This window comes from Macrobrachium nipponense, chromosome 6 (assembly GCF_015104395.2).
Source record: "Macrobrachium nipponense isolate FS-2020 chromosome 6, ASM1510439v2, whole genome shotgun sequence".
Taxonomy (NCBI): domain Eukaryota; kingdom Metazoa; phylum Arthropoda; class Malacostraca; order Decapoda; family Palaemonidae; genus Macrobrachium; species Macrobrachium nipponense.
The window spans coordinates 45989429-46008605 of record NC_061108.1 but is presented as its reverse complement, the minus strand read 5'-3'; the positions used below and the strand labels follow the sequence as shown (position 1 = coordinate 46008605).

Genomic DNA, 19177 nt, shown 5'->3' with positions numbered 1-19177 from the left:
TTGTATTGTTATTAAATTACGGTGATGTTTTAAGGGCAAAACACCTGCCTCCACCAAAGTGAGTTTGTTGGGGACGATCGGAAAGCTCCTGTGCACAATCGCACGCCTTCATGGTGCACTGCATCGAGAGATTTTAATGCAGATTCTGAGGCGGATGAATATATTGGACAGCAGTAATCTATTATGGATAAGACTGTTGCCTTATATATCATTAATAAAATGTCTCGCTTTGCTTCCCAATTAGTGTGATAACTTTTTTAATATGGCAAGGGCTTTGATGCCCTTGGCTTTAATGTATTTGATGTGCTCTTTCCAATTTAAATGTGATCAAATATTACTCCTAGATACTTGATTTTTGTACAAAATTGTATTTCAGTGCTATAAAGATGCAGTTTGATTGTTTGGTTCTTCATCCACCTTTTGTCTTTGTAGAAGACGATTGCTTTTGTTTTATCAGTTGAAAATTTAAATCCAACTGAATTTGCCCAACTACATATATTTGAAATGGCAGTACTGAGAACTCTCTGAGCATGTCTCAAATTACTACTCGTATAGTAAATGACAAAGTCATCACATATAAACTGTTTTTTACACCACTTGGTAAATTTATAGTAATGTCATTGATTGCTAAAGCAAACAATGTACAGCTCAAGACACTACCTTGAGGGATTCCTTCTTCCAGTTTATAGGTTACTGAGTAGGAATTTTTCTACTTCTTACTTGAAAAGTTCTGTTTGTTAAGAAGTTCTTAATAAATATTGGTAAGTGGCCTCTTAGTCCCTTGGAGTGGAGTTTTTGCATGATGTTATGTTTCCATGTTGTATCGTATGCTTTTTCTATATCAAAAAATATAGCTACTGTTAATTTCTTTTGTTCAAAGCCTTTTTTGATATGATCTTCTAAATGTGTTAAGGGATCTAGGGTTGATCTGCCAGCTATTGAACCAGATTGTGTTGGTGTTAAAATGGATTCTTTGGTTATTACATACGTTAATCGTGCATTAACCATTTTTTCTAAGATTTTGCATAGGCAACTTGTTAGAGATATCGGTCTATAATTGGATGGATTACTTGCATCCTTTCCTGGTTTGTTTATTGGAATAATTATGGCATGTTTCCATTTATCAGGAAAGACACGTTTTAGCCAGATACTATTGTAAAATTTTAATAAATATGATTTAGCTATAGGAGCTAATTTTCTATCATTTCAAATGATATTTTATCATATCCTGGTGCAGAGGGATGACAAGAGTTGATGGCATTATCTAGTTCATCCATGTTAAAATATAGTTATATTCCAGGTCTTCAAGAGTTTCAAAATTGAGTATTATATTTTCTTTTTGTTTTCTGATACTTTGAAAATGTGTATCTAGGCTGGAGTAAGCACTGATGTTTTCAAAATGTTTCCCAATTATGTTTGATATTTCATAAGTATCATGGTATATTTTTCCATTTAAATGTATTGCACTTCTTGGAGGTCTTATATGTTTTCCATTGATTTTCCTTATCTTTTGCCAGACATCCCTTGTGGATGTTTGAAGATATGTTTGAGACATATTCCTTCCATGATGCGATTTTTTCAGCTATTACCGTTTTTCTAAATTTGGCTGTATATTTGTGATATAGTGGTTTAATGTGGTTAATTGTTATGTTTGTTATAACTATTTTGTTTAATATGTTTATACTATAGGGCATTTTGTTGAGTGATTTAAGGCGAGTTTTGAGTCTGTTTAGATTGCGACTCAATATATGTTTTATTTTACTTAATGTTGTTAATGTTGGATTCCACCATGGGACAGGGGATTTTGTGGAATGTGTTTTGGTTTTTGGAATACTTTTATCTGCAGCATTTATTATGAAGTTTGAGAAGGATTCACATGTAGTATTATGATCTTCATTATGTGGGAATGGTGGTATGTTTCGTGTGTATAGGAAATATTTATCCCAGTTAGCTTTTTGGATATTATATCTTGTAGGTGGCAATATTTTGACATTACTTAAGTAGTTCAGAATGATTGGGAAATGGTCACTTGTGTATGAATCGTCTAGGAATTTCCATTCAAATTTCTCCGCTACATCATTTGAACATAATGAAATGTCAATTGAAGAAAAGGTTAGGTGCGTATTTGAAAAATATGTTGGAACTTCACTTTCATTGAGACAATACAGGTTGTGTTTCATTATAGTATTCTCTATGTTGATTCCAGATGTGTCAGTGGGGTTATTAATATCCCATAATGGATTATGTGCATTAAAATCTCCTACTATAAGTAGTGGTTCCTGTATACTTTTGCTAATAAGTTCAGAAAAATCACTGAAATTTGCATTGAAATTTGGTTGGTTATATAAATTACAAATAGTAATTTTACTTTTATCAGGCATATACAGTTTAATTGATGTTATTTGATATGGCATAGATGGTATGTCAACAGGTTCATATGTAATGCTATTATGAACGTATATGGCTGTGCCTAATTTTCCACCGTCAGTTGGTGAATAACAGGCAATTTTATAGTGTTGGATATTTGTAGGGTTACTTCCTATATGTTGTAGACATATGCACATTGGGTTGTGGTCTCGTATGATTCTTTGTAATTCACCCAGACGTAGTCGGGTTAAGAGACCATTTATATTCCATTGAATGATTTTATATTCCATTATTGGGAGGAATTGGTGTTAAATTCTGTAAATTGATTGCTGATTTTACTTTATCTCGTAGTTTATATGCATTTGAATTTATTTGTGGTTTTTTAAATCATTGTATTTGTATGTTGGTTATTAGATTCTGCAGTTGTTTGTTTTTCATAGTTGAATATTAATAAGTCTATTTTTGATTTTATAATTTCCTTTTGTATTTTAAGGATTCAGAACATAATTCGTTCTCATGTTGGTGTGTTAAAGGGCACCTCCTTAATTTGGTAAAATTGTCAATACAATTTCGTACTGTGTCCTCTGTCTTGGTAGTTAGTTGGTTATATGTACTTACAAAGCATTCATTACAACCACAAGATGAAGCATGTTTGGTAATGTTAATTATTGGTTCTGAAGTTTTTGGTCTAGCTTTAGAAATTTCTGGTTTTGTAATTCTATTGTTCCTTTTCTGTAGTGATAAGGACTGTTGGTTTGAGGGGTTATTTGTTTTGTTGTTGTTAATGGGATATTTCGGTCTTGTGGATGGTTGGTGGGTGATAGTTATATTTTGGTTTGGTTTGGTTAATGGTATGATTTTCATTAGTATTATTTGATGGAAATTGTAAAGAGTGATCTTTACTGTCCAGATGTTGGCTGTTTGATTGAGATTGAGGGTAATTGGTGATTTCCACTTGTGATGAGTTTAGTTTAATATCTTTTTTAAAATGTTCTCCTGGTGTAGTTGGAGTCTCTCTGGATTGATTGTAATTTTCAATATTTACTTTTTTTCCCTTAGGTGGGGTTCTTTCTAGAATTTTTTCTTTTTGCCAGTTCGATTAGCATCATTATTTAATTCTTCTTCTATTGGAAGTTCTTTTCCATGGATAACTGAATCATCTATGTTAGTGGTGGTATTGGTTGTTGTAATATCACTTTTATTTTGGGTTTCAGTATTATTGGTATGAAATCCAGTTTCCATGTTTATACTATCTTGTTTGTCATTGTGCTGTTTGATGTCTTGATTTTTAGTCACATTTGAAAAGGTGGGGGTTTTGGATGGATTGTTAACGCCTCTTACTTTTAGCTCAAGTCTGGCTTCCATGACTGACATTCCTGTCCTATTTATTAATAACTGAAGTTCTGTGTTATATTGGTAAAATGAACACTCCTTAGATTTTGCGTGATGGGCTAGTCCACAATTAATACATTTTGATTGATTACAGTTCCAATTAGTGGTATGGTCATCTGATGCACAGACTGCACATATAGCTTTATTACGGCATCTTTTGTATGTGTGTCCATACCTTGAGCACTGTGTACATTGTAATGGTTTAGGAACAAAAGGACGAACTTCTCTATTTTGTCCAAGAATTTTTATTTTAAATGGTAAGTCTTGGCCTGTAAATTTTATTTTGGCAATGTTGATATTTTTACTTTTATCTTTCCTACTTGAAATAGAGTATATTTCTAAATCGTGGATATTGTTATATCTCAATTTTAGGGAGTCTAGCAATAGTTGTTTTGAAGGAAGCTCCTGCTCGCTATTGGGTAGGATGACTGTACCCTGTACATAATTCAATGTTTCGTGGCTTGTAATTATTACCTTTATATTATTTATTTCTGTTATACTTAAAAAGGCAGTGGATTGCTTTTTATTCGTTACTTGGATAAGCCATTCATTGTCCTTGATGTGTCTGCATTCCATGTCTTGTGTTGGATATATGTTAAGTAATTTGTTTTCTAGCATCGCTGCTGAGATTTTGTTGTCAGCTTTGAGGACTAGAAATCTTGACCAATTATCTGGTCCAAAGAGGTCATCAAAATGTACCAATGTGGGATTAAGTCGGTAATTTTTGTTTCTCTTTGGTCCTTGTTTTATGTATGTTGCTTGTCTATTATGATTTTTATATTTTTCTGTATTGCTGGGAGGATTATTTGTCTCTAATTCAGAATTATTGTTCATCATATATGGTTCCATTGTTACGATATTGGAGTTTACCAATTTATTTTTGTTTGTTTCTTTTTTATTTATGCACTCTATTTGGTTTTCTGGCTCTGCTGCTTTACTTGGAACAGGGTGTTCCTTTGTATCTTTTATAGTACTTTCACTACTTGTGGCAGTACCTAGGAAATTCTGGAGTGACGTGCCAATGGTCATCAACTGTGCCGTAGTTTTTCCATCATGGGGCCCAGGGGTACTCAAATCATTTATTTCACAGTTCATAAATTTTGAGTTTTTACACAAAAAAAAAAAAAAAAAAAAAAAAAAAAAAAAAAAAAAAAAATTAATTAATTCTTGAAAAGATATCATTGGCCCTTCGCGAAGTTAAATCTTCTGCCAAAGGCACAAGTGAGAAAGGACTCCCAAATGTCCGCATCCCTACCCTACCCCAAAAGGGGATGGCATAACATGATTAGTATGGCCCAAGTGTAAGCAGAACCCGCTTGCTAGGACTAAGAGTAATATGTTAATACAATTATCCCCATCCTAATCACATTATGGGCAAACTGGATAGAATGCCGAGAGTTCTATTCCTAGAACCAGGCCCCCCCTGGAATCCGTGGTCCAGCTCCACAGAATAGTTCCGCCTGAAAAACAGGTCCGAACATTGTCGGGTAGATGATGGCTCTACCACAGTTCTCACTATTTAGCTTCGGATTTAACTCCACGTTAAGCCATGATATGTTTTCTCATTTATTTGCTTTCAAAAATTTTGGCAAAAAGTGGAAAAGTCCACATAAGTTTACTCGAAAATATATAATGTCATATGGGACTCTTGGGTTCGAACCTGGGAAGAGATTCCTGAGGTTTGAGAGCCCCCTCACCACGTCAAGGTGGTCCCAAAATGAGGGGGCTGAGAATGGAACCGCCCCCCTTTCCCCTAACCAGGGACTGCCTGTACTTCCACTTCACAACTAAGCCAAAGTACCACACTGATTTGATTAGTCTTTGCTTAACAAAAAATTTGCATGTTGAGCACAGAAGGTGAAAACTGATATGGTAACAATGTCCTCACACAACTCTAAGCAGCTTCATAGTACTAACTTTAAATGATACACTTCTGAAATTACCTAAAAACATGCCTTACCAGAATCAGTTGTAACTTATATGTTTTAGCAGAAGCATACAAAAGACCACTGATCAACGGATTAATCTTTGGCAAAAGGGAGTGAAACCATAACAACACGAGACAAGAATTGTTTAAAACTGAATGAGAATTAACCAAATCAGGGTTTAACCATTAAGTCTACAGAAAGAACCAAGAAGATACAAAGAGGGTAAATCTAAGGATGAAGCTGGTGAGGCAACAAATGCCAAAAAGGAGACATATACAGGTATTTCAGGAATGGCATCATGAGATATCAAAGGCAAGTACTAGACAACTGGAAAGGAGAAGGTAGAGGGTTCTCACACAATATCACCATGGAACAAGGACAACAGCTGGAGCCGAAGCACAACACTTTAAGCTGTGATTTCTGAGGAGCAAGAGCCTGAATCAACACAAGGCTTCCTCAGTCTAAATAAATAAGCATCAAAGAGGAAGAGACAACAGTACAAACAGGAACCGGTCAAAAGGGTGACGAATATGAGGCAATAGAGGTCAAACCAAGTAAAATGGGAAGGGTTGTTAGAAATGGGAGAAAAATAATGATACTTACAGGGAGAGTAAATACTGAAAACAGAAGTATTGATGCATGGTTCAAAAATTACTGAAGTAAATGTAAAACTATGTCTATAATCCCTAGATAATTCGTTCAGTACGCACACTTCCTTATCACTTTTTCCAAAAAAGGATAATATGAAAATGTGAGTCAGTCAACACAAGCGTTAAATTCTACCTAATGAAGCCTTCAGTGAACACTTTGAATTCCAGCCAGGAGACAATTGATAGGGAGGTGGCAAAGGGCACAAATCTTGGCTTCGAGACACACCTTGGTTCCCTGTGGTGGAGAAGGCCAATTGATGCAGGTTAGTCCAGAGGGTGGGCTACAGACATAAAAAAAGGAGGAAAAGGAAAAAGGTTGATCACTGGGGGGGCAACCACCATGATCTTCATCCATAATATACAGTCAAATGCTTAACTGATAAAAGAAGAATATTTCTCAATTTATCTATAATTTTTCTCCTGAACCACAAAGAACTATGGAGCAGGACAAGCAACCCCAGAAGAAGGAGGAAAAATTTAGTAGGCTTACAGCCGGCTTCAATGAAATTGTCTGTGTAATCTCTCAGACTCACATTTTCCTATCATAAGACCACTCCCTACTTTCTTCAGAAGGAGAAGAAAAAGCACACTCATGTCCTTGCAGGTACGCTAAAACACGGTGTGACCGTCATGCACACCCAAAAATTTGGTTTCTACAAACTTGTTCCTATGCAGCCTAATACTTCTATCTCTGCTTGCTGTATATAACATAATACAAAACGGAAAACAGCCACAATACCATATAGGAGAAAATCAACCTGAAATAGTCAATGCATTACCACAAATTCGCACTGTATAAACAAGGGACAAGGCATGAAGAATTCTAATACGGATGTAAACATTCCGCTACCTGGTGGGAAACAGGTGACAGTACTTACGGCAAGCCAAGCATTACTTTGCTTATTTTAAATGCTGATCACACCTAATGGTGCAGATAGAAGCTAATTTTAATAGTAGGAATGATCTATTCCAAATAATTAAGAGTGAGTACCCATTTATGAAAAATACCTTGGGTATCAGAATGAAAACAAAGTAAAAGAAAAAACAACTCTTCAGGCTTTACCTTAGTAGCTCTTAATCTTCTTCAAACCATGTGCTGCAGAAAGAAAACCTTATTTTTTAAAAGCAATTTTACCTCCAAAATAAAGGTACATCCTCATTTACTATGGTTCATTTTACAATAAATCAAGTTTGCGATGAGGTTAGCAGTTCCAATGGTTCCGAAGTTATGAATATCAATATGACAATACTAAAAATATTCTAAATTATACACATGACGAGCACAGGCAGCAGCGTACGATGGCGTCACGAACTTCCTGGAGTTTTGTTTATGATACAGTAATTCATACTTTATGTTTATGAAACAGTAATTCATATTTTGTTTATGAAGCAGTTATTCATATTTCTAATATTAAGGGGCCGGCCGGAACCCCTTTAGCCCTCTTACGCCGGAGCGGTAAATAAAAAATTGTCTCCCGTGTGCCGGAGGTGTTTCGGAGTGAGTGCGGAAGCGGAAAAATATTTTTTTCAAAAAATCACAACGCGCTTAGTTTTCAAGATTAAGAGTTCATTTTAGGCTCCTTTTTTTGTCATTGCCTGAAGTTTAGTATGCAACCATCAGAAATGAAAAAAATTATCATTATCATATATAAATAATGCGATATATGATAGCGCAAAAATGAAATTTCATATATAATTGTATTCAAATCGCGCTGTGCGCAAAACGGTTAAAGGTAACAAGTTACTTTTTTTTTTTCGTTGTAATGTAAACTAAATTGCGATCATTTTGGTATATAACACATTGTAAAACAATAAAAGCAACACAGAGAAAATATTATCACAAAATAAAGCATGAATTCGTAACGCGCGGACGTAAACAAATATTTTTTTCAAAAATTCACCATAAATCTAAATATTGTCCTAGAGAATGGGACGTACGTATTTCGGAGATTTGTGGCAGAGAATCCGCGTGCGGAGGGAAGGAAAGATTTTTTTTTAATTCACCATAAATCTAAATATTTTGCTAGAGACTTCGAATTTGTTTCAAGATGAAGATAAATGACTGAATATTACTAGACTGTAAGAGTTTTAGCTTACAATTGCGTTTTTCGACCATTTCGGTAGAGTCAAAGTTGACCGAACGTGGTTTTTTTTCTATTTATCGTGATTTATATGCAAATATTTCAAAAATGAGAAAAGCTACAACCTTCAATTATTTTTTGTTGTATTCTACATGAAATTGCACACATTTTAATATATAAAACTTTATGTAACGGCTAATTTAAAATGGTGCAAACATTACCACAATCGCATGTATGATTTTATCGGAAGAGTTACCACGCGGACGTAAAGAAAATGTTATTTTTTTCATAAATTCACCATAAATCGAAATATTGTGCTAGAGACTTCCAATTTCTTGCAAAATGAAGGTAAATGCTTGAATATTACTAGAATATAAGCGTTTTAGCTTACAATTGCGTTTTTCGACCATTTCGGTAGAGTCATAGTTGACCGAAGGTTGAAATTTTGGCAATTATCGTTATTTATATGAAAATATCTCAAAAGTGATAAAAGCTACAACCATGGGTTGTTTTTAATTGTATTGTGCATGAAATAGCGCACATTTCCATATATAAAACTTTATATAACGGCTAATTTTAAAATGGTGCAAACATTACCACAATCGTAAGTATGATTTTTTTTCGAAAGAGTTACCGCGCAGTCGTAAGGAAAAAGTTTTTTCATAAATTCACCATAAATCGAAATATTGTGCTAGAGACTTCCAATTAGTTGCAAAATTAAGGTAAATGATTGAATATTACTAGAATATAAGCGTTTTAGCTTACAATTGCGTTTTTCGACCATTTCGGTAGAGTCAAAGTTGACCGAAGGTTGAAATTTTGGCAATTATCGTTATTTATATGAAAATATCTCAAAACTGATAAAAGCTATAATCATGAGTATTTTATTGTTGTATTCTACATAAAAATGCACACATTTTCATATATAATACTTCAAGTAACGGCTAATTTACAATGGTACAAAAATTAAGTCAAAGTGACGAAATAATTTCCAAGATGTGTCACAGATACTTTTTAGTGCGGCAAGAAAGAAATTCGCGCTTGCACGCCTGCGTAACGATTGTAAACAAAACAACACCTTGATCCGTGAACTCCCAGCATCCCCCAAGGCACGTGATTCAAAAGTTTTAGGCTGGTAGGCCTATAAGTATTTTTCCGCGAATTTAAAAAAAAACTTTTGTAAGTCGACGTAAAATACGTCCAGTCGGCACACGGGAGACAAAAAATGTCGACGTAAAATACGTCCAGTCGGCGTAAGAGGGATATATGGGCGTATAGAGCGAAAAAGGCAAAGTCATGAAAAAATTCATAGAGCTTCATATGGCAATTGAGAACATGTATACGAAATATTTCGTCAAAATTCCTCCTACTTTCGTAGTTACAGGGTAATTAGTCAAAGAAATTGGGAGAAATGGCATCTGTAGACATTCCCCGAGTCGAGAAGGGAGACTTCACTTCAGTACGAAGTCCAACCATCAGTGCGAGCACAAACTTCAAGTAGACTACACGTTCGATTTCACCTCTGACATTCACTTGCTTTTACGCATGTTTATGTATGTTTAGGCAAGAATTTCATCATGCCAATGAGGAAAAGACAAGGAAAACATCTCGTTAACATACAGACGAAGTAAAATCGCTCTAGTATTATTACAGAATATCATAATATACGCGTAATTAGTGAAGAGAGAGGGGAGGGTTGTGTAATAAGGGTTGCGTAGTAACGCCCCCGCCTTGCCTGACAGCACACGTCACACTGTCCCCAAGGCTACGATCTTTGAGCAAAGAGATCTTCTTTTATGATAAATAACAAAGTTTTGGTTTTTTAATACCCAAAATGGAATATGAAATTCATAATAATCATGATTTATTAAATTGTCTTTGTAAAAAAAGAGTACGTACACCTTCAAGTTTCACCTCTGACATTCTCTTGCATTTACGTTTGTTTATCTTTGTTTCGGCAAGAATTTCATCATGCCAAAGTGGAAAATACAAGGAAAACATCTCGCTAACATACAGAAAAAGAAAATTTGCTGTAATAAGCCGAGTTAGTGAAGTGGAGAGAGAGATTTGCGTAGGAAGGAGTGCCCCATCTTGCCTCAAGCAGTGCCCCAGGCTACGATATATGAGCAAAGGGATCATCATTTATGATTAAATTATGATAAATAAAATAGTTTTGGTTTATTAATACACAAAAAAAAAAAATATATATTCATAATAATCATTATTTACTAACACTGTCTTTATAGAAATACGAAGGAAAACTTTGAACGCCCGTATCTCAAAACTATACTTATTAACCTTCAAAATCTATCTTCTCACTTAGTCTTAAAGCTATAACATTGGAATTTGGTATAAAACTCAGAAAGACATTATAGAATAATCAAATAGAGCCCTTTTTTCCAATTTTTGTTTCGTCTTTTTTTTATGAATTTTTTTCTCTTGATTTATAGGGTTTATTTTTTTACCATATTGAAAAATTCATATCTAGCAAAAAAATGACTTTTAGAAAAAAAACTCCTCCATTCGATTAGGGAGTCTAACATCAGTCTATATATGGTAGTAATCCCAGGTCTTAATATTAAATATCAAGGGAAGAGATAGAATTTGAAAAATGGTTATTTTCGGGATAAATCGCCCTGGCGTCACAAAACCGAAGGTCAGAGGCGAAAATCATATGCGGTTTGGAGATGTCCCAAGTCACCTTATTTAGTAGTATGAATATCAAAGTCCTGTCCTTCAAAAATGGCATTAGCCGGCCGGCCCCCTTAAAGGATGTATACTATATACATAGTAGAGAGAGAGAGAGAGAGAGAGAGAGAGAGAGAGAGAGAGAGAGAGAGAGAGAGAGAGCTGGGGCATGTTTACATTACAGCCTAATATAGGAGTCACCAACCTTTGAAGCTAGACAAGCCATTTATTTAGAGAATCATAATAGATGTATTACTGTTAGAGCAGCAGGGACAAAAATGGTCTCCTAAAATCTAAAATCAAAATCTGCAGTACTTCAGAAATAACAGAATATAGTTTATTAGGCCTACTTATAAAAGCATAATTATACTATTTATTATAGTACTTACAGTCACAAAGCAAAGTAGATAATATTCTTTCATGCATTATCCTTTTATAAAAAAATATCAAAACTTTGTTACATTTAGTACATACTGGTTGTATGAAAGAGAATTATGGTGATAACAAAATACAAAGAAACATGGCTATTTGGTTATTTATAAAAGTTATAAGCGCACACCTTCTAAGTGAAGGAAGAAGCACATTATGTATACATAATTTCTTTGTTTTATATAGATAAAAAGGTATTTGTTCAGCATTTGGAGCCACACAAGTGTCCTGAAAGAGTCACATGCAGCCTGAGCAACTGGTTGGTGACTCCTAGCCTGATACTATAACACACACACACACACACACACACTCGCACTATTGTTTATATTTTTCACTATAGTATTCTTGTTTATATTTTTATTACATTTTCTTTATTGTTTTGTTTTATAAACCAAATTATAAATGCAATCAAGTCTGTATTGTTGGGTTTTGTCTTGCCTATATTTGAAACATTCCTTTTAAATATTTTTATGGTAATTAAAGATGAAATATACTCTTGTTTATTGTTATCTGTGCTAATCATACATAGAATAAACTAAACTTGTACTGATGAAAAGGTACAGTAAATCAAGCAGAGCAAAAAAAAAAATATGTTGAAACTTACTTTACTTGTATGCACCCCTCATTTCAAGGTATCGCCAACTTTCGTTATTTTATGTTTGTGATATAGTAATTCATATTTTATTAAAGGTTATGTACAGTACTGAGAGAGAGAGAGAGAGAGAGAGAGAGAGAGAGAGAGAATATTTATGTTGGTAAACAAACGAATTGGCAGGAAACAGCTGTTATGTGATTTCACGAGATTTTTCTTTTAACAAAGTATGTTAGTTTACATTCATGTTAAACAATAATAATAATAATTCCATTAATACATTAATTTCCTTTTAGCAATTACAAAAATTATTTTCATTATTCAGCAAAAGGTTCAATCAGCTGATTCCGAGAAAAACACTTTTAGCCCCAGGAGGGGACAAGTTTTTTTTTTTATACATACATATTACAATGATGATACATATATTAATCAATATAGCACAGAATAAATGGATTCTGTAAGTAAAATAAATTACATTACTATTACCTTTATCTCCAATACAGTTGTAATGGCCAATTTGACTTTTGCAAATGGATATACTTTGAGTGTAACACCTGGGCTAGGCAAGGTGTACACTAGTTTGCACACAGCCTACAATTTTTATTTTGTGTGATAATACAATATGGTACCAACTGACAAGTTACTGAATAAAAATACATTAATGGTCACACAACAATGGTAGGCCGTGGGTATGGTATAGGCTAGGCTAGGCTAATTTCATTTTACATTTTTTCAAGAAACGATGGGGTTTTTATACCCTAAATCCATCGAACATGGGGAAAAACCTGGAGCTGAGATCCAGCACAAAAGCTCCATCCATTTACTTACTTTTAAGCAAATATCATATTAAAAACTATATAACTCTTTACCTGACTCTAAAAAGCTAAGTTAAGATAAAGCAAATTATACTCCATACCAACCTTAACAGCCATGATAGTATCTGAAGGTCTATGGCGCATTTTTTCTACAACACCATATGCACCTCGTCCTAGCTCTTGTAAAAGTTCTAAATCATCAGCAGAAACTTCAACATCTTGACCATCCATAGTTATGGTTGTTCTACTATCTAAGTCCCTTGGGGGCCCTCTGCAAAAGATATAGAAAGTTACACTTTAAGCTATAATTAACATAATTATAGAAGCTATTTCTACGCTATATACAACACTACAGTAATAAATGGGAAAATGAATGCTTCCCCATAAAAATGAAGTGGTGAACAGATGATTTATCAATCAAGTAATATGCATTGAATAAGTTGCATTATGGTCCTGAAGGGAGGGAGAGAGGGAAAGAGGGGGACAGAACAGCACATCCACCTGGCTCCCCCCCTCCCCCATATAAATCAAGATGCAACATATTCATACAAATCCATCATTTCCTCTTCTATATTGATTTTTATCTAAAATCTGAAAGCACCATTGTATTCAGAAAAATTTTAAGTACAAGAACAAATGTTTTATTCTGAACTTGATCTAATAATCTTTCAAAAAAATACACACAAATATATATATCTATATATATCTATCTATCTATCTATCTATATATATATATATATATATATATATATATATATATATATATATATATATATATATATGTAGTGCCTCAGGATACGAAATTAATCCATTCCAAGCGGCCTTCGTAACCTGTTTTTTTCATATCTAGAACTACGTTTTACACGTAAATTGCCTAATTCGTATAAAGCCCTACAAAAACACCACAGTAAATTTTATAATAAAGCTAAATTGACCAATAAACAATGAAATACAACAATTTGGACCATTCAATACCTAACATAACCTTTATTGTCGTACATACCTGTAAATAAAGTGTATTAGTGTACATGGTATAAGAAATACTGTACGTACATATGTAGTAAAATGAGGAACCTTACCTTTCAAGTGAGGTGATCTCCAAAAGTGGCGACAGAGGAGGAGGACAAATGGCAGAAAACATGAACACTTAACTTTACGATGCACATTAAAAAATGGCAGAAAACATTAACACTAAACTTTACGAAACACATTAACAAATGGCAGAAAACATTAAAACTTCTTTATTTTCTCCATCTTCATTCTCCATAAAAAGCATCCTCTTCTTTCCATGAACTTCAGCAACATTCTTGGGACCCATGGCTAATAACGTAAGTAATTAAGTTATGTTGGGACCCATGGCTAATAACGTAAGTAATTAAGTTAACACACAACACGATAAAGTAACTTCCAGTGCAACGAAAGCGAAATCACTAACACGAATTCACGTTAACAAACGAACTACGTATATGTGAACGAACGAATTCCAGTGCTTATGATAACACAGCCGCAAAGGATGGTCAAGGAACGCCTTTACATAGAGGCATGATGTGACAGATGCTGACCAATAGGAGAGCAGGATCTTACGGCAGTGACTAGCATCAGGAACCAATGGGAGAGCGGGCGGATTGTGGCGAGTCTACTCAGTTGACGGTTCATGAGTTTTAAAATTGTTCTCGGCGGTCCGGGAGAATCTCGGACTCTACCCTTTTGCAACCTGAATTACTATTTTTGTATACAGAAACAAAAAAAATCTTCATCTTTGATTTCGTAACTTGGATTTTTCATAAGTAGGGACTTTCGTATGTCGAGGTTCCACTTTTGTGTGTGTGTGTGTGTGTTGTGTGTGTGTGTGTGTGTGTGTGTGGTGTGTGTGTGTGTGTGTGGTGTGTATTATGTTTATATATAATATATATATTATAATATATATATTATATTATATATATATATATATAATATATCTATATAATATATATAGATATATATGATATATATATATATATATATATATATATATTAGGATATATATATATATATATATATATATATATATATATATATATATATATATTATATATATATATATATATATATATATGTTTGAACATCGAAAGGTCTCGTGGATATTCTGTTGGTTATTTTCCTTCGTGGCATATATCTTTATTTATGGATTTATCACGTTCCTAACTTTTGTGATTCAGAGATAGATATATATATATATATATATATATATATATATATATATATATATATCTTATAATATACTATATATATATATCTATATCTATCTATCTCTGAATCACAAAAGTTAGGAACGTGATAAATCCATAAATAAAGATATATGCCATGAAGGAAAATAACCAACAGAATATCCACGAGACCTTTCGATGTTCAAACATCCTTTACTAAGCAGAACTGACATACATTAGGAAAAAGACAAAACAAGAAGATTCGTTTAACTGACAGATAGGGGTTATAAAGAGATTCGTACCTAGAATCCGACACACCTGGAAGATGAGTAACCTTCCCAAACAAGCATAAAGAATGGGTGCAATTAAAAGTTTAAGACAATCATCTCAGACACAAGGACAAGACAATTAAAGAATTATAGGTGACAGCTATTCAGAACTTTGGTGAAAAAAAACCATATTCACAATACATGTTAGACATACATTACAACGAAGATAACTCTAGGGCAACTAATTTTTATTTAAGTCTGTAATTATATCTTTGAGGTCATTCTTAAACATGCTACAAATACAAGGGTCTAAATGAAAAAGGCCACGACTAACATTGAAATTGCAATGAAAAGTAAGTTGTATTAAAGCAGATTCTAAAAGATTTCGTGATAAGACATCTCTTGACCTTGCAATTACTGAACTACCAACCCAATTTATTCGGTGGTTGTTTTCACTTAAATGAATGAATATTGCATTAGATGTTTGCCCAGTTTTTTATATATTATGGAACTTTATATATTATGTTGTTGCTTTCTCTGGGGCCATTTTTTATTAACATTCCTTTTAGTGTGTTATTATAGGAAAAAACAAGGTTGACATTAAAAGCTTTTAACAATGATATAATGGTTTCAAATCCGTTAAAATACGGCAAACTGAGTATGTTCTAAGAATTTTCTTTCTGCGTGTTACTTACACTATAAAACTTTTTGTGGGCTTTATTATAACAAATATCTAATATATGTGAGGGATAGCATAAATCTTTCCCTATTTTTCTTATGTATTCAATTTCTTGAACCGAATATTGGGGACTGACAATGCGCAATGGTCGTAAAAACATAGAAGAAAAAATTTATACTTTTATGTGAAGATGGTGGCCTGAGAAGAAATGAACATATGTTAAGTTGTTGGTCGGTTTCCAATAAATACTGAATTTACATTGAAATGGTTTTCTATGTAACAAAACATCTACGAAAGGGAGGCAATTGTCTTTTTCTAATTCTAGAGTAAACTTAATCGATGGTACCTAGTTATCTAATTTAGAGAGTAAATAATTTACATCAATACCGACAGGCAGAACAGCTAAAATATCATCAACATAACGATACCACTTTACAGGAATATAAATGATATTTGGTAAGTAGCATTTTTCAAAGAATTCCATGTACAAGTTTGAGAGTAGTGGTGATAAGGATTTCCATGCCATGCCAAATATTTGTTGATAAAATTCACCATTGAATATAAACTTACAATCACAAATGCACAAACTCGTGAGTGAAATAATGTGACTTATAGGTAGAGGTAATTCATGCTGAGTTAGTTCATTACTAAGATATTCTAAAATAAGAGTCTATAGGGACTTTAGTAAAAAAGAGAACATACATCAAAACTAACAAATCTCTCAGTAGGGCAAAGAGCAATTTTGTTTAATTTATCAACTAAATCTAGAGAATTATATATATATGAGAATCGGAGATGGTTCCAAGTAACAAGGACAAGATCTTAAGTGATAATTTTCGAAAGTTTATGGAAAATTAAACCATCAGTACTGATAATAGGCCGCATAGGGTTATTTTCTTTGTGCGTTTTGACTAATCCGTACAAGTAAGGTAGTGAAGGAGATTTGACTGACAATTTGCCTGGTAGTTCTGTTTTATCTTTAAGGATATTTTTCACTGTGCTATATATATATAGATATTTATATTTATATATATATATACATATATATATTATATCTAGGTTATATAGATATAGATATAGATATAGATTAGATATAGATATAAGATATAGATATATATATATATATATATATATATATATATATATATAGATATATATATATATAATATATACTATAATAATATATACAGTAGGGCCTCGATAATCACGGGGGATAGGGCCCGAACCCCCCAGCGTGATAAGTAAATACCCGTGTTATCCTGATACCACCCCTAAAAATTGCTTTAAACTGCCTGCTTTAATAATTAACCCACCCAAGACCACTATTTCAATGTTTATAACTACCTACTTTAGTTCAAGCACCAAATATGTCTTCAACTATCACCTTAAACTAAATTCAAGACAGTTTCAAAGTTATTCTTTCCTATCTTCAATTTTCCCCTTCATCAGATCAGCAAACAAAAGTATATTACCTAACAATTCCTTTCCATTTTCATGATTTGGCTGCTGCACCAAACTAAAAGTACATAGTATATCTATTTTGTGAATGAACATATTTATGATAAAAAAATATGATTTACTGTAAAGATTACAGCACCCAACTATAATATTAATGTATAAACAGCCAAATACAGCAATAAAAATCTAGTTTTGTCTTTTGTTTACGTTTAGAATCAGCTGATGGACGTTTATTACCGTAAGAATTATTTTGGAAAACAATTTAGTTGCCAAAAGAAATGTATTTATTAATGGAATGATTATTATCATTAACTTTGTACATAATAGTTTATGGTATTATGATTCAGTAATTCATATTTTATTGAGAGAGAGAGAGAGAGAGAGAGAGAGAGAGAGAGAGAGAGAGAGAGAGAGAGAGAGAGAGAGAGAGAGAGAGAGAGAGAGAGAGAGAGCAGCTTGGGATGAGAGTAACTGTAGAATAGCTTGAGATACCAGCTTAGGACGAGCGTACTGATACTAGCTTAGCTCGAGAAATACATAATGAAATCTGTATTTGAAATATTTTTATGGTGATAAGAAATGAAACATGGATAGTGATAAGATATTCTCTTGTATACTGTTATAATGTGATAATCATTGAGTCAACTATAAAAGTTGTATTGAAGCAGTTTCGTAAATCACAGAATGAATAAAAGACCTTTTTGTTCTTTTATTACGATAATAATAGATCAGTATTATAGTTTTTTCTGCAAGTGATAAAAGAGAGAGAGAGAGAGAGAGAGAGAGAGAGAGAGAGAGAGAGAGAGGCAGGCTTGGGATGAGAGTAACTGTTGAATAGCTTGAGAGACTAGCTTAGGACGAGCGTACTGTTACTAGTTTAGCTCGAGAAATACATAATGAAATTTGTATTTGAAATATTTTTATGGTGATAAGAAATGAAACATGGATAGTGATAAGATATTCTCTTGTATACTGTTATAATGTGATAATCATTGAGTCAACTATAAAAGTTGTATTGAAGCAGTTTCGTAAATCACAGAAAGAATAAAGACCTTTTTTTTTCTTTTATTACGATAATAATAGATCAGTATTATAGTTTTTTCTGCAAGTGATAAAAGAGAGAGAGAGAGAGAGAGAGAGAGAGAGAGAGAGAGAAGAGAGAGAGAGAGAGAGAGAGAAAATTTGCTATTTACAATTCATAGTATTTGAACATTTGTAAATGAGTGTATCCTAAAAATCATTTAGTTATGAAAAGAAGAAGAAAACACAGTAATTAGTGAATCTTGCTCTATGATAAAATTCGCGATTTTGTTAATTTTCCGGGATATACGTAGTATTTGGACTCCACAAAAAAGTAAGTGATTTATGACAGAATTTAGAGGATACTTACGTAAAAATACATCGGTAGTTTGTTGAACGGTGTAACCACTATCATATTGTGTACGAACGAGACTAGGTTTGGTGACGTCACGGTGGTCATACGTATTTTTTTCGTGAATGAATATGCATTTATGATTAAAAAAAATAGTTACTGTACTGCTTAGAGTACCATACTGTAATATTAATGTAATCACATCAAACTAAAGTAATCGTTGCATGCTGTAAAAATATAAAGTGTATTTTTGTCTTTTGAAAAATGTATT

General features: G+C 33.2%; 1 protein-coding gene across 4 annotated transcripts in view; it reads right to left on the bottom strand.

The window, feature by feature from the left end:
• LOC135216718 (dual specificity mitogen-activated protein kinase kinase 6-like) overlaps positions 1–19177 on the bottom strand; it is a 92277-nt gene that overhangs the window by 39796 nt on the left and 33304 nt on the right. For all 4 annotated transcript variants that reach the window (XM_064252175.1, XM_064252174.1, XM_064252177.1 and 1 more), the window contains exon 4: positions 13048–13213. In XM_064252175.1, coding sequence (XP_064108245.1) covers positions 13048–13213 — 166 coding nt within the window. The remainder of the gene's footprint in view (positions 1–13047; positions 13214–19177) is intronic.